The sequence below is a fragment of the Heloderma suspectum genome, chromosome 12 (assembly GCF_057233095.1).
Source record: "Heloderma suspectum isolate Gila_16-S chromosome 12, 16-S_ref, whole genome shotgun sequence".
Classification (NCBI taxonomy): domain Eukaryota; kingdom Metazoa; phylum Chordata; class Lepidosauria; order Squamata; family Helodermatidae; genus Heloderma; species Heloderma suspectum.
Genome location: NC_139469.1, coordinates 29,709,423 through 29,732,040, shown reverse-complemented (window position 1 = coordinate 29,732,040; position 22,618 = coordinate 29,709,423). Strand labels below are relative to the sequence as shown.

At 44.9% G+C, this 22,618-nt stretch overlaps 1 protein-coding gene across 1 annotated transcript in view; it reads right to left on the bottom strand.

The window, feature by feature from the left end:
- The window catches only part of RBFOX1 (RNA binding fox-1 homolog 1), a 379,715-nt gene that overhangs the window by 226,338 nt on the left and 130,759 nt on the right, over positions 1 to 22,618 (bottom strand). The window contains exons 7-8 of the mRNA XM_084817880.1: positions 18,827 to 18,919; positions 16,877 to 16,937 (exon numbers count right to left, since the gene is read on the bottom strand). Coding sequence (XP_084674006.1) covers positions 16,877 to 16,937; positions 18,827 to 18,919 — 154 coding nt within the window. The remainder of the gene's footprint in view (positions 1 to 16,876; positions 16,938 to 18,826; positions 18,920 to 22,618) is intronic.

The window sequence follows — 22,618 nt, the reverse complement described above, 5'->3', positions numbered from 1 at the left end:
GCGTTCCCTTTTTTTTTGCAGTGATAGGTTACGTAAATATTAACATAGCTTATTACAGCCAAAAAAAAGAAAAGGAACGCAAATGGCAGCCACTACACCATTTGTGCACCTCTTTTGTCATAATAGGGTATGTAAATATTTACATAGCCTATCACACGGAAAAAAAAAGGAATGCAAATGGCGGCCGCTGTAGCCGCCACCATTTGCGTTCACTGTTTTGTTACGTGATAGGCTACGTAAATACTTACATAGCCTATCACGGCTTCCGCAGGGACGCAAATGGCATCCCTGCATTAGCCATGATAGGCTACGTTAGTATTTACATAGCCTATCACGGCTTTATGGAAGAAGCGAATGGCGGCTGCAGATACGGCCGCCATTCGCAATGCAGCGCAGATGGCAGCAGGTAGGTTCTCTGTTCCAGGCCCATTTCGCGGGGCGGGGGGGCAAGGGCTTTGTTCTGCCACGGATTTCAGGGGGCCGAATGCACTGACATTCAGCCTCACTGAGATCCGTGGCGGAATTCTCTGACATCCCTACTGACATCCCTAGTTTCAGCATCCACAACCACATTGGGTGGATGCCATTTTCTGGCCCCCGTGGACCTAGGGATGTACGAAAGCCACTTACCTTTCCGCGGATTATGTTGATGGTGGGGGGGAGGTGTTCCGTCCCTCCCCCCGGAATCCTTGATGGGGGGGAAGCACTTCGTTCCTTCCCCCCGGAATCCTCCATGGCCGGCTGTGCTCCACAGCAGCTCCACGGACCAGCCCGCCAGGCCCAGGCCATAGCCGTCCGCAGCTGGATTTCGGGCCGCGGAGGGCTCTGGGTAAAAAAATGGCCCAGCAAATGGCGGCGGCTACGGCCGCCGCCATTTGCATTCCTTCTTTTTGGCTGTCTTAGTCTACTTAAATATTTATTTAGGCTATGATGGTGAAAATAAAGGGGAATGCAAATAGTGTAGCGGGAGCGATTTGCATCCCTTTTTGATTCCCTGTTTTATCCTACGTAAATCTTTATGTAGCTGCCACTATTTGCATACACGTTTTTTTTTTTTTTTTACCCAGCCATGATAGGCTACATAAATCTTTATGTAGCCTATCACATCTTGAAAAAAAAAATATGACAAGACTGCAAATGGCGGCGGCGACAGCCGGATGGAAGACCAGCCGCTGCCGCCGCTGCCGCAGCCTCCCAAAACATCCGCCCCAAGTAATTCTCGTCCCAGTGGGGATCCACGGGGGGTGGGGGTGGAAGACCGTTCCACCACGGAGTTCGGGGGGCTGAATGCACTGGCATTCGGCCTCACCGAGATCCGTGGCGGAATTCTCTGACATCCCTACTTGGACCACTGATTTGGGAGTGGAGATACAGGTTTCCTTCCAGGTGCAAAATAGGGATCAAGATGGGAGGGGGATTTCTTCAAACTTTTGCCTCCTCCTTCACCCTGTGCTCTCCTCCCATGAGCATCTGGGCAACCATGTGGAAATCTTCCTTAAACTGAGTTTTGCCATCTTCCAGAAATCCCTGCAGATGCACTGCCCATGCCTGTAGCCCATAGAGTATCTGGGGCTTATTTCTCAAGCATGGTCCTCATTCATTGTCTCTAGGCATATACTGTGGCAAGACAGTGCTTGCTAGTGGCTTCAGCATTTATGCTGTGGCAGCTAGATGCCATTAGGGATGTACGAAAGTGACTTACCTTTCGTGGATTATGTTGATGGTGGGGGAAGAGGCATTCCGTCCCTCCCCCCAGAATCCTTGAACGGCCGGCTGTGCTCCATGGCAGCTCCGCGGAGCAGCCGGCCAGGCCCAGCCCAGCCAGGCCAGAGCTGTCCGCAGACAGGTTTCCGGCCGCAGAACGCTCTGGGTAAAAACAAAAAACAAAACCGCGTACGCAAATGGCGGCAGCTACGGCCGCTGCCATTTGCATTCCTTCTTTTTGGCCATCTTAATCTATATAAATATTTACGTAGACTACGACGGCGAAAATCAAGGGGAACTCAAATAGCGTAGCGGGCGCTATTTGCATCCCTTTTTGATTCCCCGTTTTAGCCTATGTAAATCTTTATGTAGGCTAAAATGGTGAATCAAAAGGGGACGCAAATAGCGCCTGCTACACTATTTGCGTTCCCCTTTATTTTCGCCGTCATAGTCTATGTAAATATTTACGTAGATTAAGACGGTAAAAAGAAGGAATGCAAATGGCGGTGGCCGTAGCCACCGCCATTTGCGTACGCGGTTGTTGTTTTTTTAAACCTAGCCATGATAGGCTACGTAAATCTTTACGTAGCCTATCACGTCTTTTTTTTTTTTTACACAAGCCTAGAAATGGCGGCGGCAGCATCCGGTCGGAAAACCGGCCACCGCCGCTAAAGCCGCCGCCGCCGCAGCCACCGCCGGAGCCGCCGCCGGAGCCGCCGCCTCCCAGAAGATCCACCCCAGGTGAGTCTCATCCCAGGGGGGTCCGCGGGGGGCAGGGGGGTGGCAGGCTGTTCCACCACAGATTTCAGGGGGCCGAATGCACTGGCATTCGGCCTCACCGAGATCCGTGGCAGAATTCTCTGACATCCCTAGATGCCATGCAGCTCACTGGACTCCAACAGTCAGGGAACTCAGACAATGCTCTTCATTGAAAAACTCTTCATCTGCACTAATTTGTAGGGATGGGATTATAAGGGATGGTCAAGATTGCCAAGATTCAACGAGATTCACTTTAAAGTCTGCCTCACTCCTGCTTGTGTTTGTGCCTAGGAAACAATCTCCTTGTAAGATTTTCTGGGCCTTGCAATTTACATTTGGGTACAATATGGGGTATGGGGAGTTTAGAGTTTAAGGGCTAACTGATGGTGCTTATGGGGGTGCGGGGTTAATGCTAATGTGTGACAGGGCAAATAGGGCAGCAAAATCTACTGTATTAAGTTTGCTAGATGCAATATATAAACTGATAAGAGATGATTTGATTAGGGATGTATGAAAGTCACTTACCTGGTTCTTCAGCTTGCTTCGCAGTGGGGGGGAGGCTCTTCGGTTCGCTCCCTGAAGTTCAGGATGGGGGGGAGGCGCCCCACATCGCCAGGCCAAAATTCAGGCCGGGGGGGAGGTGCCCCGCCTCGCCTAGCCGAAATTCAGGCCAGGGAGAAGCACCCCGTCTCCCCGGCCACAAAATACAAAGTGGGAAAAAAACAACAACACCCGAGATAGGCTACATAATGATTTACACAGCCTATCACGGCTAGATTTCCAAAGTCAGCCATGATAGGCTACGTAAATCATTACGTAGCCTATCACGGATGACTTTGGAAAAAAAAAGCGCGTACGCAAATGGCGGCGCCCATGGGCGCCGCCATTTGCATTCCTTATTTGGTCCCGGTAGTTTACGTAAAGATTTACGTAGACTACGGCGAAAACAAGGGCAACGCTATTTGCGTTGCCCTTATTTTCGCCGTAGTCTACATAAATCTTTATGTGGACTACCTGGGACCAAATAAGGAACGCAAATGGCGGTGCCCATGGGCGCCGCCATTTGCGTACGCGCTTTTTTTTTTCAAAGTCACCCGTGATAGGCTACGTAACGATTAACGTAGCCTATCACGGCTGACTTTGGAAATCTAGCCGTGATAGGCTACGTTAATCGTTATGTAGCCTATCACGGGTGTTTGGTTTTTTTTACTTTATTTTGTAATGGCGGCGGTGGCAGCCAGTCGGAAGACCGGCCGCCGCCCCCGCCCCTGCCGAAACGCCACCGAACTGCCGCCGGGACCCGCCGCCGGGAGGGACATTCGCAGGAGGTAAGTCCCATCCCGAGGGGGGCGGGGGGGGAAGAATTTCACCAACAATTTCGGGGGGCCAAATGTGTTGGCATTCGGCCTCCTGGAGATTCGGGGAGAAATTCTCCGCCATCCCTAGTTTTGATAACCTTCCAACTGTCTGTAAAGGAACTAGATAATATGTATGCGGTCATAGAAAAGAACATGCTGTGGTTTGGGATTCCCTTGCCTGGAAATAAAGGGAAGAAAAAAGGAGCTGTTGACCACATAAAAGGAGAACTAAGGCTCAAAAAGAAGTAAACAATATCTATCAGGAATAGGAATTATGTGGAGGAGTCTTTTGGGTAGATTCACTTGTTTGAAAGCACCAGATTCTGGAGAGCTTCCCCATCATGGAGAGACCTTCCACTTGAGCTGTCAGGATCCATTACAATTGGTACGCTGAATTTGTGCTGGTTCTCCAGTGGCAAGTCACTAATGGATGCAGGGTAGGGTGGCCACTTAGGAATTGCCCCAAAGGAGGAAATGCACCAACCAAAAAGGAAGATCATAGAGGATACACATTTGCATAAGATTGACATATGCTAATTCATATGAATTGATGAAAATTTAGAAATAATGATCATAATCTAAATAGAAATGCAGTACCTCTGACCATCTTACAGAATTTTGTGGCCAAATGACCTTTATGCCCACCTGTTTGGTCTGCTGACGGAGTAATCCACAACAGAATCAAATGAGTTCAGATATCTGTTAATCTGACTTGCAGATCCTACAGCAGACCAGCTTTCCCCAAGTCAGATGGGTTCCACAAACTTACAGACTTATTTTTAAAAATAACTTTCCAGAATTTTATGCAAATTTAGTCCTAGAAAAATATGTAAAAATCTTTAAACACATACACACACACACACATAATGTACATTTCCCATAGGCCAAAGCACGAAAATACACATTTTGGGGGGGGATTTGGACATTTGGGGAGGATTTGCACATTTGGAGGGGTGCATTTTTGCAAGTGCAAATGTGCACAAATGTGAATTTGCACAAACTTGAGCTACTGGAAAAATACGATTCCATCGATGACCAGATGATGGAAGGAAAGGCACCAGTCAATCCTCAAAACGCAGCTGGGACAGATTTACAAAAGCCATGTGTTCCTGTTTGTGACTTGTTTTTCTTTCCTGTTTTTGAATGAGGAAAGTATACATTCTGGTGTACAATTTTTAAAACTGGGCACCAAAGTGCACACCTTCTGGTCATTGACGAAAGCATGAAAATGCATGTTTTGGTGAGAATGCACATTTTTAAATGGACATTTTTCAAAAAAAACACAAAACATTATTTAAATGTGACCACAAGTTCAGGGATGTGTGAGCTTTCCCCCGAAAGGTGCTCTGGTTTGTGTTCAGACTTGCGAACAGGGCAAATCCTGATCATAAACAAAGCACAATGATATTCTCGTACAGCCCTACTAATGCTCATCATCAGTGAGAAGAAGGGAATAAGATTGCTCCTCCTTCCAGCTTCCTCATTCTTTCCAAACCAATTCAACATGTGGATGTGTTGTTGCCAAAACCAAATAATAAGGATTGACCCAATCAAGTTTTCTGTCTTTCTTTCTGGTTTTGATTTTCACAGAGATGACATGTAAGGAAAATCCTTGGGAAGAATGACATGATGCTCATTTTCATTGCTTGGACTGAACATATTCAGATGAAGATGGTGCTTGAAAGGAGCGGGGGGATAAGAGGTTTCCCTTCAGGAAAGCAGGCGGAATTTCAAAGCATTCTTCCTCCATGATTTCCTGTAACTAGCTTAATAATTATATGTTAAACTGAGAACTTGTATTTTGTTTTATTTTTCATTTTGTCATGATGGGGTGATATAAATATGACAGAGCCATTAAAAAATAAAGCTGCCCATTTGTCTTTGCCCCACTATCAGTGTCAGAAACCATCTCGCTAATGAGCTTTGCAATATAGGGAGGGGGGAATAAGGTCCATTTTATTTCATGGCTGATGCCTGCCTCTACTGGCTATGGAAAGATGCCTTTGGACCAGCTGTATAAAGTTTCCTTTTTGTGTTTCTGGGAGAAAAGTCAAGGAAATAAGATCTTTGCTTAGAAAACTACAGGTTTATGGAAACAGGCCAAAACAGAACCTTTGATATGTCCAATTCTGAAGCCTTCAAAAGAATTGCTCAAAGGCAGAAAACAACTACAGCAAAGTGAATAACTGAGACATAGAAGTTTCTGCTGCAATTAAAGATGGGATGTCAGGTAGAGCAAACAATTGCATCCAATAAAACAGCAATGGTAGGCCTCATCTGGAGTACTGTGTCACAAGCTGAATATGAGCCAACAATGTGATGTGGCTGCAAAAAAGGCTAATGCTCTTTTGGGCTGCATTAATAGAAGTATAGCTTCCAAATCACATAAAGTACTAGTTCCCCTCTACTCAGCAATGGTTAGGCCTCATCTGGAGTACTGTGTCCAGTTCTGGGCACCACATTTTAAGAAGGATGCAGACAAACTGGAGAGGGTTCAGAGGAGGGCCACGAAGATGATCAGGGGAATGGGAACAAAGCCCTATGAAGAGAGACTGAAAGAATTAGGCATGTTTAGCTTTGAGAAGAGAAGACAGAGGGGAGATGGGATAGCGCTCTTCAAGTACTTGAAAGGTTTTCCCAGAGAGGAAGGCCAGGATCTCTTCTCAGTCATCCCAGAGTGCAGGACACAGAATAATGGGCTCAAGTGAGAGGAAGCCAGATTCCGGCTGGACATCAGGAAAAACCTCCTGACTGTTAGAGCAATACAATAATGGAACCAATTACCTAGGGAGGTGGTGGGCTCTCCCACCCTGGAGGCATTCAAGACGAATTCAAGAGCCATCTGTCAGAGCTGCTCTGACTTGGATTCCTGTATTGAGCAGGGGGTTGGACTCGATGGCCTTGTAGACCTCTTCCAACCCTACTATTCTATGATTTTATGATTCTATAGCCCTTTTAGAGTGCTCATGGCATAATCCTATAGCCACTAGTCAGCGGCTAGATGGCCATAGGATTGGTTGGTTCCTGGGAATGGACCTTGGAGCCTATGCTCCAAGGTTGGTTCCCGGGGAACTGACCTGCACCCTCTCCCGCGCCACCTTGTAGGCAGTACAGATTGGCCCTGTGCTCCGCACTCGGAAAAGTAGTGCAGAGCGGGGGGAAAGGAGCATTCCTGAGGGTGGGCCAGGGCAGGGAGGTCAGAAGTGCTGGTATGACATCTCCTATGTGTGGTCTGGGCTCCCCACCCCGCACTCTGAGGTCCCATGGCTAGACAGCAGAAATTGGCTGTTGAGCCACAAAAGCAGGGTGGCGGGAATGTGGAGGAGATGTGCTCCTTACTGCTCCTCCCACCCTGCAGTGGATAGGCAGTCACCCCCAGGTTTAGGGGTGACTGTCAGTCCCCATAGGATTGCTGTCTCCAAGGACTTCTCTGTCAGGGTGGACACTGAGCCCATAGAATCCCAGAGTAGTTCTGATGCTGAGGAAGAGCAGTCGCTCCTGGGAGAGGAGCATGCTCCTCTTTCCCAGGACCAACAGCTGATGGAGATTCCTCCCACCAGCATTCCTAGTTTAGTTAGCAGTCCAGGGAGTGACCGAGCAGAGATAGCAGACTTAGTGGATGCGCGATGCAGACGCAGAGAGTGGCGCGAGATGGAGGGCACTGAGAGGAGCATAGTGCCCGGTTGACGCGCACTCAATCAGCTGCGCCCCGGGGATCCAAGGGAAAAGGGGAGGGATTCTCCCTAGTCCTTAAATACAGGGGTCTGCCAGTAATTGCCTTTCAAATGGGGATCAACTGTTCCAACTTAGGGCATAGGGATGCTGCTGCTCAGATCTAGTTGCTACCTGTAGAGTTGTTAAGTTGTAAAAGAAGAATAAAGCTTTGAAAAGAATCCCTTTGTCTGTGTCTGGACTTGGCTACTGGATTAGACTGAGAGAGCCCTCCAAGGAGCCCTTGACATTCTCAGTAACCATTAGGACACTGACACTGATAGGCAGTAGGGATGGGAGAAGCAGGGATACTTGAGCTGGCCAAAATTCTCTGAACTTCACTTCAAAGTAGGGATGTTGCAAGTGCCCGACTGGGTTCAGGAGTCCATCACCCCCCCAATGACTCCTGGACTGTGTTAGCTGAGACACTGTCCTCGCTCACCCCCCACTTGCCCCCGCTCACACCCTGCTCACATTCTGCAGGGCTCACCACAATCCCGTCTGGTTAGTGACTGTACGAAAGTCACTTACTGTTTCACAGATCTGCTTTGTGGTGGGGGGGAGGAGCTCCGTCCCTCCCCCTGGAATCCTCGATGGGGGGGAGGTGCTCCATTCCTCCCCCCCGGAATCCTTGACTGGCTGGCTGTGCTCCGCGGTGGCTCCACGAAGCAGCCGGCCAGGCCCAGGCCAGAGCTGTCTGCAGCCGGCTTTCCGGCCGCGGAGGGCTCTGGGTAAAAACAAACAAACAAACAAAAACGCGGACGCAAATGGCAGTGGCTACGGCCGCCGCCATTCGCGTTCCTTATTTTTGGCCGTCTTAGTCTACGTAAATATTTACGTAGACTAAGACGGCCAAAAATAAGCAACGCAAATGGCGGTGGCCGTAGCCGCTGCCATTTGCGTCCGTGTTGTTGGTTTTTTTTAGCTTGCCGTGATGGGCTACGTAAATACTCATGCAGCCTATCACGGCCTCCGCAGGGACGCAAAAGGCATCCCTGCGTTAGCTGTGATAGGCTACGTATATATTTACGTAGCCTATCATGGCATGAAAGAGGAAGTGAATGGCAGCCGAAGGGCGGCCGCCATTCACAAGTGGGTGCCGACAGGAGCAGGTAAGTGCTCCATTTCGCACTATTTTCGTGGGGTGGGGGCTTGGTGCCGCCTAACTTTTGTGGGTTGGGGGAGGCGGGGGCTTCGTTCTGTGATGGATTTCGGGGGGGCAAATGCACTTGCATTCGGCCTCACCAAGATCCATCACGGAATTCTCTGACATCTGTACATCTGGTGAGCGCCTGCCATATTCCCACCTTTGTTGTGTGCTCAAAAAGGAAGTTAAAAAATGTGCATGTTTAAATATGCACAGTTTGAGGGCCAGGAAAGCTTAATGTGCAGAATATTAGAGGCATAAATCCTCTAATATTGCACATATTACGCTTTCCTGGCCCCCAAACTGTGCATATTTAAATATGCACATTTTTAACTTCCTTTTTTAACCCAGAAAACAAAGGCGGGAAAATGGCATGCGCTCACCGGACAGGATTGCAGTGAGTCCTGGCAAGTCGCCAAGCTTGTGGGCAGCCCGAGCACAGGTCTGGGGGCGGGGGACGAGTGGTGGCCACGCTTCTGTGGGTGCCTGGAGAACCGAAGCTAGGATGGGTTCTCACATCCCTACTTCAAAGCTCAATTTGGCTCACTTTGTTCTAATGTGGAAATTCTTAAAAAGGATTTTTAAGAATTGCATAATGACCTCCTCAGGCAATTGTATATATACAGCTTCAAAGCTATGTATAGCTTGTAACTGGAAGTCTCCAGAGCAACCAACTAAAGAGCAGTGGATTATTAAATTTGGGACACTATGCACATGTATAAGCTTACTCAGCAAGGGCAGAGAGCAAGGAATCCACACCTGAAGAATGCTATTATGGCACCGTGGTTTCCATTCATTTACTATGTTGAGGCCCTTCAAACTTTTGATAAAGTTCCCACAAAGCACAGTTGTCTCTCTCTCTATTTTTTTTCTGATTAATATGCACAAACACACACAATGGCATACACCTGCACATACTCCTTTCATACAGAGTAGAACTTGCATTTTTATTTTCATTAGAAATTGAGCTCCTACTGAGATTTATCATTAGTGAATTCCTTTGTTTCTTTCATGATTGTGATCTATGATTAGGCACCTTCTTTTCCTTCTTTTTGTTGCTTTTATTTTGTTAACCTCTTTTCAAAACAAAATAAAATTTCATGCTTTAAAAATGCATCCTTTCAAAAATGCACAATTGTTAAAAGTGTGCATTTCTTAAAGTGTGCATTTTGTAATGGTGCACATTTTTTAAAGTACACATTGTTGGAATGTGAATGTAAGTTTGGGAATGCATGGACATTGGGGGGTGGAATATTTATTTATTTATTTATTGCATTTATACCCCGCCTTTCTCCCTCTTGCAAGGAACTCAAGGCGGCTTACATTATCCTCCTCCTCACCATTGTATCCTCACAACAACAACCCTGTGAGGTAGGTTGGGCTGAGAGTCTGTGACTGGCCCAAAGTCACCCAGTAAGCTTCCATGGCCAAGTGGGGACTAGAACCCGGATCTCCCGGCTCCCAGTCCGTCACTCTCACCACTACACTACACTTGGGGCTGAGCCCTTTTCAAGTGATTTGCAACTGGAACAAAATCCTCATACATCCCTAGTAGGCAGAAGACAAATCTAGATTTACTCGTTGATGTCTCTGTGATTTGCAGTAGATCAAGGATTTCTGACTCCTCATTCTTGAACAATGCCAGCAATAAAATGATCCCCCACCACCACTGGCCTAAAGTATACAGCTGAAATGAAGAAAGTTTGGAGGATGCAGGAGTGACAGGACTATGAACTCAATTCAGTTCTGGTACTCAAAATAATGTATTTATTCATGTACAATATATCTAGGTCTCTTTTCAGGGCAGGAGCCATCTCCAATTTCTCTGCTGAGAAGTCCTTAATTCTGTGTGTGAATTCTGTGTGTGAATCTTTCGCACCAGGCTCCAGTTGGTGGATCTGGTCAAAAGGCAAGTAGATCCTACAAGCCTGGAATTTGCCTGCCTTAGAACAACCTTGTAATGTTGCTCAACATATATACAGTAGGTGGGTAGTTCACACTTTTATATACTGTTGTATGCTAGCTTTATAATGTAGTAGATGGGTACTGCCATATTTATTTAGAGCACATTCCTAGACAATTTCTTCTCAGGAATAATTTCAGTGGGATGTATTCCCAGATAAGTAGGTATAGGACTGAAGTGCAAGCATGATTGTAGTCCGTGAGGGTATAACATTGCAGCTCAACTGATCCAAGGAAATCAGGGCAAGGGTTTTCCCATTGTATCTTCAGAAGAACTCTGTCTGAGATAGGCTAGGAGAGGCTTGGTGGTTCTGTGACTTGCCCAGGGACCTTCATTCTTCAATGGAGGTTTGAGTCCAGATTTCCATAGTTCAGGTCCAACACTCCAGCCAGTATAATGTTCTGCTGCTGCTGCTACCCCCTCTCCTTCTTTTTCATCTCCTCCTTTTCCTCCCCACTGCTCCATCAGAATCCTTCTCTCCTTGAACTGTTTCCATTCCAGCTGGCCATTATAAGAACTACTATTTAACTTAAAGAATCGGTGCTTGATTTTGCTTCATTTCCTCTTTCTTCCCCATCCTTTCTTTTTGTGTGGTCCCTCCTAGACGGTAGGCCTGTTGGTCATATCTAAGGTGCTCGGGGAGCCTTTCTGAGCGAAAGACAGGGTAAAAATGACTACAATTTTTAAAAAGATAAGAAAACAAAAACCATGAAACAGGCCCGAGGGCAGAATCCTATCAATTGCACCCCCAATGATTGGAAGCCCCCAAATTTGGAGGCTTCTGATCATCATAGGGATGGTTGGATGGACCATGTAAAATCTGCTCCATCTGTGTTTTGTGAATTACCAGGTGCCTTATGTTCCATCATCCGCCCACAGATGGATGCAAAGAATTATTTTTCGTCATGCGGAAAAATATGCAAACAGTTACACAAGTGTTTATGTAAGTATTTACATAATTTACCTCAGTACGTAACATTTAGCGTATTTTCCCCTTTCCATTCAGCATTTCCTCAGTAGAAACTTACGGATTTTACAAATATAAAGTAAAAACAAAACAAGAATCATTTGAAAGTCCACGGACTCTGCACAGCCTGAGGGATTCACTCTGCAGCAGATTCCACAGGTCAGGTTCTTAGAAATCTGAGCTCATTTTAGTCCATCTAGAATTCCTCCAGCATCCCTAGCACATTACAGGCAAGGAAAGAGAAGTGGCAGAGGCAATCTTTGCCTCCCCATCCTCCAGCTCTGCAGATTTCTCTAGATGGGCTTTGGATGGGGCTGGGAGGAGGCTCAGAGGCTGGCAGAGAGCAGAGGCTCAGGATACCCTGCATCCTGGTCTCACTGGTCTCCTCCTCTCCCCATCCACTGGAATCCCCCCTTTTACCCCTCTCCGAGGTCTATTTTCTGACTTCAGAGGGCAGCCAGCACAATTCTTTCTGTACCGTGTGTGAGGGGGTGGGGCAGAGGGGGTCATATCTCCAACTCCCCCTTCTGAGGTTGAAGCACTGTCTCTGACTTGGGGGGCAGAATCTGCACTAACCTATGGCCCCTCAGACCATGTCCAGAGCCATAGGATTGTTCCCTGAGAGTATTAGCAAGGGTCAGGGGTTGGCAGGAACAGAGGAGAGTTTCTAAAAAAGTAAAAATCAGTTGCTGGGCCAAAACTATCCAGTTTGCAGCCCCATGCACGTATCCACCTATAGAAGATGCTTGCATTTAACATACCATGGTTGCATTTGAACTTGCCTTTACCGATAGTAGAAGTTTACTCCCACACTAACTGCTCTTCAGCAATGAAGTATTTTGTTTCTGAACTGCTTGCCATTGATACTTCAATAAAGATTAAATCACTGCTGTCACTCTATGCTTTTATCACCATGCTGAGGAGAAAAATAATGGCAATCCCATATCCCATATCCTTTAGCGATGTACAAGGAAGTATAAAGCTTGCTGCCTTGAGAACTCAATCATTTCTGTCCAAGAAAACACAGAGAATGGTTCTAGACTTCCGGCGTCCATTTCTGTATGCTTGAGGTGGCCTATGTGAATGCACGGCGTCAGCTCCTCCCCCTCAGTCATGGCCAATCAGAGTTTGTGTGCCTGTGTTGGAATCCCTATGCCGAATGAAGGTGGTTCCCTTCACAACTTTGGAACCAGAACTGAATGCCTGAAGAGGGATTGCTTCTTCCAAACTTTGTAAGAGTAACAACTCTTGAGAGCCAGCATGGTGTAGTGGCTAGAGTGCTGGGCGGAGAGCCGGGAGATCCAGGTTCAAGTCCCCACTCAGCCATGGAAGTTCACTGGGTGACTTTGGGCCAGTCACAGACTCTCAGCCCAACCTACCTCACAGGGCACTTGTTGTGAGGATAAAATGGAGAGGAGGATTGTGTATGCCGCCTTGGGTTTCTTAAAGTGGAAAAATGGCGGGATATAAATGTAATAAACAAACAAACAAACAAACTCTAAACAACTCTAGATGGACCATTGGTTTGACCCAGCATGACTCCTCTCATGCTCTAAACATCTGATGTATGTAGTTTTCAAATAATTTTAGAAAGTCAGTATGGGCTCATTAGGGAAATGGAGAACCCACACACACAGCTGCACATATATACACAAATGTTACTAATCATATCAGAACTCTCTCTTTTTTCCTTCCCACAGAACTCTTCGTAAGTTTCTGTTGACATGGACCCTCCAAATTTACCTCCAAAACATCACTTCTGTGATGGGGCAATTCTAAGCGCAGGTCCTATCAATTTTGCCTGCGGAGTGGAGAGTTTCTTCAGTGGGCATGGACAAACCTGTCAGTTTTGCTTTCTCCCAATTCAGAGTGTTTAAATCCCAAGTTCTTTCCATCCTGAATATGAAGACAGGTGTGCATTTTGGTAAATTCTTATCAAAACTGAACTGAAACAGAATTCTCACCCATCTGCCCTGGACAAATCCAAGAGGTACAGCTATTCCTAGCATAGAGTGGACATGGGTTTTACTTGCCTGGCATATAGCTGTTGAAGATGAGGATCCTGTCAGAAAATAAGAGCTGGCAACCCTAATTGAGCACTGACATGGTTGCATGCACAGGGATCTGAACACCTATTTTTAAAGCCAAGTAGTCGAAGACCAAACCCAGTTTGGTTTCTGCCACATTAAAATAAAAAAGAATCTCAAAAATTATTTCCATCCCAAATATGAATAAGTGAATTTGGGTAATTTCTTTTTTTTTTTTTTAATGAACTGTGTGTGTGTGTGTGTGTGTGTGTGTGTGTGTAGATAGATAGATAGATAGATGATAGATAGATAGATAGATAGATAGATAGATGATAGATAGATAGATAGATAGATAGATAGATAGATAGATAGATATAGATAGATGATCTCTGTCCTTCACCTACTCCAGACACCTCCACATACCATCCAGTGCTGTGAAAAGCAATGACATCCACAGCATTGCTTGGTTAATAGCCTGCATCCATGTCTTCTGTGGGTCCCAGACACAAATCTATCCCCCTAATTCAGACCCTGGAGAAACTGTGCTTGTCATATTGAAAAGTTCTTGGTCTTGGTCTTGCTTCCCTTAAAATTCCTCATGTTTTATTTGAGGGGGATCTTCCCAATTCACCTCAAGATTTTGCTTAGGATAAAATGCAGTGGCAAATCCACAATGCACCATATATTTAACAGATATTTAATTTTCTATTCAAAAGAAAACAGCTACCCACATCACCCTTCATTGTTTTAAGATCCGCATTTTCAGTAGGAGGGAGAGAGAGAGAGAGAGACAGAGAGAGACAGAGAGACAGAGACAGACAGAGAGAGAGAGTAAAGTGACACAACAGCAAAGCAACAAGGAGGCTCTGGAACTGCTGTGGATGCTGTCAGTCTTAAGGTGAATTGTATAAGAAAGATAAAAAGACAAAGAACAGAGTAGATAGGTAGATGTTTCGGCTTCTGCCCTCATCAGTAGCTGTGCTGTATATAGGGATGTACGAAAATCACTTACCTTTTCGAAGGGTGACATTTGCGGTGTGGGGGAGGCGCTCCATCCCTTCCCCCCAAATTCTCTCCAGCCACAGCCGGACATCTGGCTGCTGGGCAGCCTGCAGGGACGCAAATGGCGGCGGCCGTAGCCGCCGCCATTTGCGTCCCTGTATTTTGCCGTGATAGGCTACATAAATATGTACATAGCCTATCACGGCAACCCCCCCCAAAAAAAACAGTGAACGCAAATGGTGGCGGCTACTGTGGCTGCCATTTGTGTTCCGTTTTTTTTGCCGTTTTAGCTAACGTAAATATTTACATAGGCTAAAACGGAAAAAAAAAAGGGAACGCAAATGGCGGCCGCCGTAGCTGCCGCCATTTGCGTTTGCTGTTGTTGTTGTTTTGCCGTGATAGGCTACGTAAATACTTACGTAGCCTATCACGGCCCACGCAGGGACACAAATGGCGCAAATGAATAATTTGTGAATTATTCACAAAGCAGCACGAACGGCAGCAGGTAAGTGCTCCATTTCGTGCGCCTTTCATGGGGTGGGGGGGCGGGGGGCTTCGTTTTGCCACAGATTTCAGGGGGCCGAATGCACTGGCATTCAGCCTCACTGAGATCTGTGGCGGAATTCTCTGACATCCCTAGCTGTATATATGTATTGAGCAGCCTGGCTGTTCCATGAAACACACTGTAAGGAACTACCTGGTTTACAGAAGCCAGTGATCAGACCGTGTCTGTTGCTCTATGAGGAACCTCTTTCATCCTAAGGGCTGAATTCAGTTTGGGAGAAGCTCCTGGGGGCAACATACCAATGGTGAACAGGGCAAAACAACAACAACCCCAGTATGTTTGAGCTTAAAGCTGTTACTTCTAGTACCTACCTATGCCTTATGAGAGGCATTTCAACCTTTTTAGGATGGGGAAAAAAGACTGCACAAAAGCTGTGAAGCCACCAAATGATTGGTGGTTGGAGGAAAGGGGTGGGCACAAACATAGGGGTGTGGCCATCTGGAGAACCATCTGGAGAGCTTGGATTGGTACCTCAGGAGGGCCAGATTTGCCCTTCAGCCCAGAGGTTCCCCACCCCTACTCTATCCTGTATGTCCACGCTCAGGAAAAAAGTGTATGGCACTCAGGAGTGTGCTGTCCTTAGGGATGGACAAACCCACCCCCGTCTGGTATTGGTAGGCACCCGCTGAAGCATTGCCCCCTCTCAAGCCCCCGCAGACCCCCGCTTGAGACACCACAAGCTCACTGAGCCACCCACATGCACCCTGGATCCTGTCCATGAGTGCCTGCCATTTTGCTGAGCTTATTTTTATGGAAAAAAGGAGGTCATTGAAATGCACATATTTAAATATATGCGAATTCAGGCTGGGAAAGCTTGATATACACAATGTTAGAGGCATAAATGGGCAAAATGGTGGGTGCTTGTAGATGGGTCTGAGTGAGTGTGGGGAATGTCTGGGAGGGTGTGAGAGGGGGCAAGTGAGGCCAGAGGCTCAGCAGGCATGGTCTGGGGGCACGGGGGAGGGCAGAGGACTCCCGGACCCAGTTGGGCATCTGCACTATCCCTAGTTGTCCTTGACAATTTCAAATGCTGGGAAATGAAAATCCCCAAGTAGAAAAACAAACAAAACAGAGGTATGACTGATATAATGTTTATGAATTGTCTTCCAGAATAAGGCCATATAGACTAAGATTTCTGAGTCTGTAGATACAGAAGTGCTGCTTTGTGTTAAGCATGCCATTGTCCTTTGTTTGTTTGGAAGCAACTGTAAATCCGAGAGACTATGTGCAGGTAGGGATGTACAGATTTTCTAAAATCTCTTCCGTCTGTATTTCATGGATTGTCAGGTGCCTTTTGTTCCATCATCTACTCATTGATGGAATCGATTTTTTTCTTCCAGTTCCCTGGATTTGCACAAATTTGCATTTCCACAAATTTGCACCTGTGAAAATGCACAAATCCCCCAAATGTGCATGTTCATGCTTTAGCTTATGGGGGAGTGCCCATTTTTGGCCAGTGGTGGTGGTGGTGGTGGTGGTGGTTTTTATGTATTTTTCTACAACTAAATTTGCATACAATTTGGGAAAGTAACAACAACAACAAAATGATACACAAGTCCACAGAATCTGAGTGATTTAGGAAAACCTTATTCATCCTAGATCAAGAGGCAGTTTGTATAATACACTGGAGAGCACAACCAGCAACAACATGAAGACATATTTCACATCCTTACCATTCGTGTACGGGTTGACGCTCTTCTTATTCGTCATGACACGAGCTGTTGCGTTATTTACCTAAGCACATAGAAAAGCAAATCAGTACCATTTCTGTAGGGGAAAAGGGTCCAGGATACTAATGAAATGCATGCATTATTATTGGTATTAGTCATGTATAAATGCAATTTAATTTATATCCCAAAATAAAAGTTAAAAAATTAAAAAGGCAGGAGGCGCATAACAAAATCATACTATTTATAATTACGTTTACTCTCATCACCATTTTATAAAACTTACAAATCATTTCAATAAAGTAACATCATCTCCTTTAAACTTTAATAAAGAGACATTAAAAGCAAATTAAAAAGGTTTTGCATAATTGAAGATTTAAGAGCATGCTTTTTATTCCATGGTAACACTGAAACGATAAAATATTTAAAAACAGAATTTTTTTAAAAAAAGAACTTGTATGAAAGAGCATGCAGTGAGTAGAAAGGGGGAAGAGACACAGTACAAGGGAGGAAAGTAACGGTCAAAAAGAAAAAGAAGGGAAAAAAGACAAACAAATCTTAGCAGTGTGCAACATAACCCTTTCAAAGAGAGGTACCATTGGAAAAAGCAACATGTAGCATTCAACACTGGGGAACATGAGCCTTGTTTGTTCATTGCAAGAAAACTAACAAAATCATTCAAGCTTTCAAAATCACAGCTAACAAAAGGATAAGAGGGTGCATTATTTAACACAATATGGAATTAACAATCTGAGTAAGATGTGCACAGAAGTCATATCCTCAATCCAGTCAGTGTCTCCAATGCTTGCTTAAAACGGACACTCAATTTACAGGCGTACCGATATATATATATATATATATAAAAAAAAAATATAGAGAGCATCAAGAAAACTTAATACGACAAGTCAAAAAAATCCACGTGGTATATATCAGCGCTTAAAAAATATACGTGAAACGGCAGATGGACTTTGCCACTTACCATTCAGCACCATCGCCAGCATGGGATATGTATACAGTTACCATGGTTACTGAGAGTTTGGTGAGGGCCCTAAGCGCTACCGTCGAAGGGGGGAAAATGGAAAGGCAAAACATGCAACATCTTACTCAAAAGACGACAGCATTTTCAATTGGTAATTTCTCTCTCTCTCTCTCTCTCTCTCTCTTTCTCTCTTTTAAAATTCTAACAAATACGATTCAGGCAGTGTTGAAGGGGATCCAGTGGTAGGGGTTTTTTTTAAACATACTTAGGGGAATGTTTTCAGATAAAATTTAGGGGATTAGACCCCCGTGGAAAACAGAACTCGGAATTTGTCCAAAATGAAGACCCACATTTCTGAGTTTTCAAATTTGAGGTAACATAATTTCCATGGATGTTTTCCTTGATTTCTGAACTAATTGGGAAAGCCACTGTGGATCCTGCATCAACCCTGCATTGAAAACAAAACAAACAGAAAATAAAATAAAATAAAATAAAATAAAATAAAATAAAATACTGAACTTATTGTTTTGCTTTGTCACTTAAGTTGTTTTTTTTTCCATTTTTTAAAATCTATTGCACCCATTGAATTACAAAACCTTTCAGATCACAGCAAAATAGTAAAGCTTGTCACACTTCTGTCATACAACTTTCAGCAATAATTATGATGATAAGAAATATAAAATCAATTGAAATCAAAATCAAAATAATGTAATAAACCCAAGAAAGGCCAGATTATCTTTATATATATATATATATATATATATATATGTATATATATATACACACACACATACACATATATATAAAAATAAATATATATACATATATAAACATATATACATATATATAGAAAAAAAAACAATGGGGAGGGATAGGAGGAGCACACAATAGACACTAATGATGCATCTGAAACAACAAATGTGAATGAGGCAGACATTTATAAAAAAGATGAAAAGGAAAATATTTTGAACATGCACCTCGATTTTACGGCCCTCTACCACGGTGCCGTGTAATTTCTCCCTCGCCCTTTCCGCATCAGCACTATTTTCGAAAGTAACGAAACCAAATCCCTACATGCAGTTGGGAGAAGGGGGGAAAATAACATGCGTATCATTATTTCAGACAATGACCACTTCTTTGCTTATGTTCTTTGTTTCTGTCTCTCTGTCTCTCTGTCTCTCCCTCTCTTTCTCTCACTCGCTCTTTAATTTAATACGTTCTTGTCCTTTCTTCATTTCTGTAACATGCAAATTAGAAAAATTATAATCGTACTGAGATGTGCAATTAATAAAATGACCAATGTGAACAACTTTTCTCTCTCTTTCATCAGTTAGATAATATCTCCTGAAGAATGTCAAAGAATGAACAGCAAATACCTTTTGGTTTTTTTGTCTCTAAATTTTCACTACAGAGGAAAAGAAATCTAACGAAAAAAGGAAACAAAACAAAACAAATCCAAATCAATGGAACCATGTCATCACGTCAAAAAAAAAGAAAAATCAAAAAGGAAATGGTGAGAAAAGAACGTGAACCACTTTTTAATGACATGCAGATTTGGCTCAACAAAACAATAATACTAAGTACAACCAAAACGTGTGCACAAATTTCAGCATCAAATGCAAACCGAAACTGGAACATTGGCTAGTTCTACATGCCATTGTGGAGCAAAGAAACATTTTTTTCCCCACATGCAAAACTAGGGTTGTTGATCATTTTGGTGAGATCTAGGATATTTACTTCTTTTGTCTTTAATGGGAAAAAATGGGAGGGGGGAAATAAGAACTGCCAACAAAACAAAATTGGGTTTGGAACAAAGCATAAAATTCCTGACTTCTAAAAGGTCAAATGCAATTATGTGATATGAATAAATATAGAACAGAATTCAGAAATGCAAACAATTTGATCAACATTCCACTAGACCACATTCTCATTGTTCTTGTTTAATTTGAAAAATGTACACACATCTGGCACAGGATCGAATTAAACGCAGCCCTTGGCACACATGTTGTACATGCAGTGAAGTGTTAGAATAAGCCTTGGACTCATGCATTGTCACCCCCAGCCCCACCCTCCATGTTTTGGAGATACTTAGTGCAAATCACAGCCAACACAACTTGATCTGTATTAGCTGCCCACTGGAAAGAGGGAGAATAATGGTTTCTGTAAGCCCTGGTTCACACGAATCATCTCCTGTAAGGGGTGTGTGTGTGTGTGTGTGTGTGTGTGTGTAATTTAGAGTCCAAGCCTTCCTCCCATATCTCACTGTATGTTGGATGTATATGCTAGGGCTGCATGTAAATGAGCCCATTCTCACTCCAAATCTTTATTCTTAGAATTTGCTTAAAGTGTTACACTTTGGGTGGATGCAGGTCACACATCCCCACTCCTTCCCTTCCTTCAAGCAATCACTAAATGATAGGCATCAAGTAGAAGCTGGTGGTCCCTAAAGGCCCAGTTAATGAGGGCCTCTGCAGCTACCCCTCCAAGGATGAAAGCTTATCGTCCCCAAAGGAAAAGGGGCATCAGACTCCATTTCTTGTTGTACCTTTTGGGCAACTTAATTCCACTGATTCCCGACACATGGCTAGGGCAAAAGTCACCAGTATTGGTAGGGTGGCTGGGTGTCCTTCTTTACTGAGGATAGTCCTCCATTTTGGAGAGCTGGCAGAGGATAGTCTTCTATTAGAAGGTGTCCTCTGTCTGAAGAGGTGTCCAGTCCAAGTCTGGTTGACAGTCAACAAACCATAAGGAAGTCGAGCAGAGGCCTTGAAGTTGCTCATCAACAGGTAGCACCTGGACTGAGCAGTCTTCTCCACTATGGTGAACTGTCATGTATTTCTATTTACATTCTAGTTATTATTTCTAAATTTCCACCTATATATGTAAATGTCAATATGCAAATAGTATGCAAACTGCTACCCTCTCATGTCCTCCATTTGGGTGATGTGTAAGTGGCCACCATAACTATTGGGCACGGGTGTGTGTGTGTGTGTGTTGGGTGTGTGTGATTTGTATCTATCTAACCATTTCCTACAGGAGCAAGAACTTCAATACACACCCTGGGTTCACCACCAACACTTAAAAGGAGGGACCCATATTTATTCCAAAGGAGGCAGCAGAGTTGTGTGCTTTTTGTTTCTTGAGATGCAACAACCCATTTGATCCATGCCTGAGGAAGGACCTCAGACATTCCTACTGGGAAATGAAGAGGACTGTCTCTGAAAAGATGACTAGAATTCGAGCCAGAGTGTCTTGGGATGTGGATCCATCCAAGGAGAGATCTTTGGGATTATCACAGGGATTCCTCCAGAGGGATATATTTTCACAATGGAAATGCAAAGCCACGCCATTTGAAAATTGATCCCTGTGCCACTTTTATATCCTAACTGCAACAAAAGGCTGCAGCCAGACTTCCACAGATCTCTTGGCCCATTTTCTAGGGATGAATGCCCCTAGTTTCCTGCCCCTAGTTTCTACCACAGATTTTGAGTAGATAAGAAACTGCAGCAAACCCTCATGAGTAGGAGGAGAGCTTCCCACTGCTCCTTCCCTTCTCTGTACCCCACACAAGTGAAAGAAGCTCTCAAGCCCTCCGTGGATGCCAAATGGTATGGGCTCCATGTTTCTGAGGGTCCTTGGGGAAGGCCACTTCAATGGGCCCCTTCTTCAATGAGTCTACCTCCTCACTATCATTGTCAGCAGCTGTTCCTCTTTCTCATCATTGCTACCAGTCGCTTGACAGGCAGAGAGCCAGGGAGCAAGGAGGTTGTGGCATTTCCTGCTCCTCTTTCTCACCATCTCCATTGTCTGGGCCAGAGCAAGAGGCAGGTGAACATCCAAGCTGCAGTGGGGAAGAGGAGGGGCAAGTCCAGGATAGGGCTGTATGAACATTTCATTGCTGCTCAGGGAACGTTCAAGCTGGCCCTGTTTGCAACGCCGAACGTGAGCCCAAGCACAAGAACGTGTCTCCCGAAAATGTTCGCAAATTACTGAACACGTGGTCATGTTGGATTTGTGCAACCTTCCCTATTCCATTTGTGCAAATTTCTGAATCAGCCTCACTTTCGTCTACAGAGGAAATTAGTGTGACTTTGGAAGTTTGTGAACATTTGGAGGGGGGGGTGTTGTGCATCTTTCATGTCTGACCACTGTTCATGTTGTGCAATTTTCCTGTTCATGCAAAAAAGAGCAGCAATCTCAAATGATGGACAATACCAACCCCTTGATGCTGGCTCTGGTGCCACGGAATGCTGAAAAGGGGACTGGTGGCAGCCACAAATAGGGATGGCTGAACTCACCTCATCCCACCTCATGCGCTGTGTGCCAGACCCCTATCAGCCACCTGATCCAGCTTGCCGCATGCAGTGAGCTGCTGGGTGGCCCGCGGGTGCTCGGTGAGTAGCGTGTGGCCTCGCTAAGCCACTATTTGGACCATTTATGCCTCTAATTTTGCATGAATGGGCTCTTCACGGCCACCATTTGTGCCAAATCAGCCTTTCCATAAAAGGCCGAGCTGCCATTTTTATGCAAAATGGCAGCTGGGCAAGGGATCGGGGATCCCCATGCTTCCCTGACTCGACATGTGTCGAGATGGGCAATTGCAGGGATCTGCGGACTGTTGCCTGGTGGGGGGCCAAGCTGGTGAGAAATCACCAAGCTTCAAGCCCTAACTGGATGCTCACAATATCCCTAGCTGCAAATAATAGCTGGTTATAGCCAAGTCATTGTTTTGTAAATAATAGCCAAGCCAACTTTTGTTGGCTAACAAA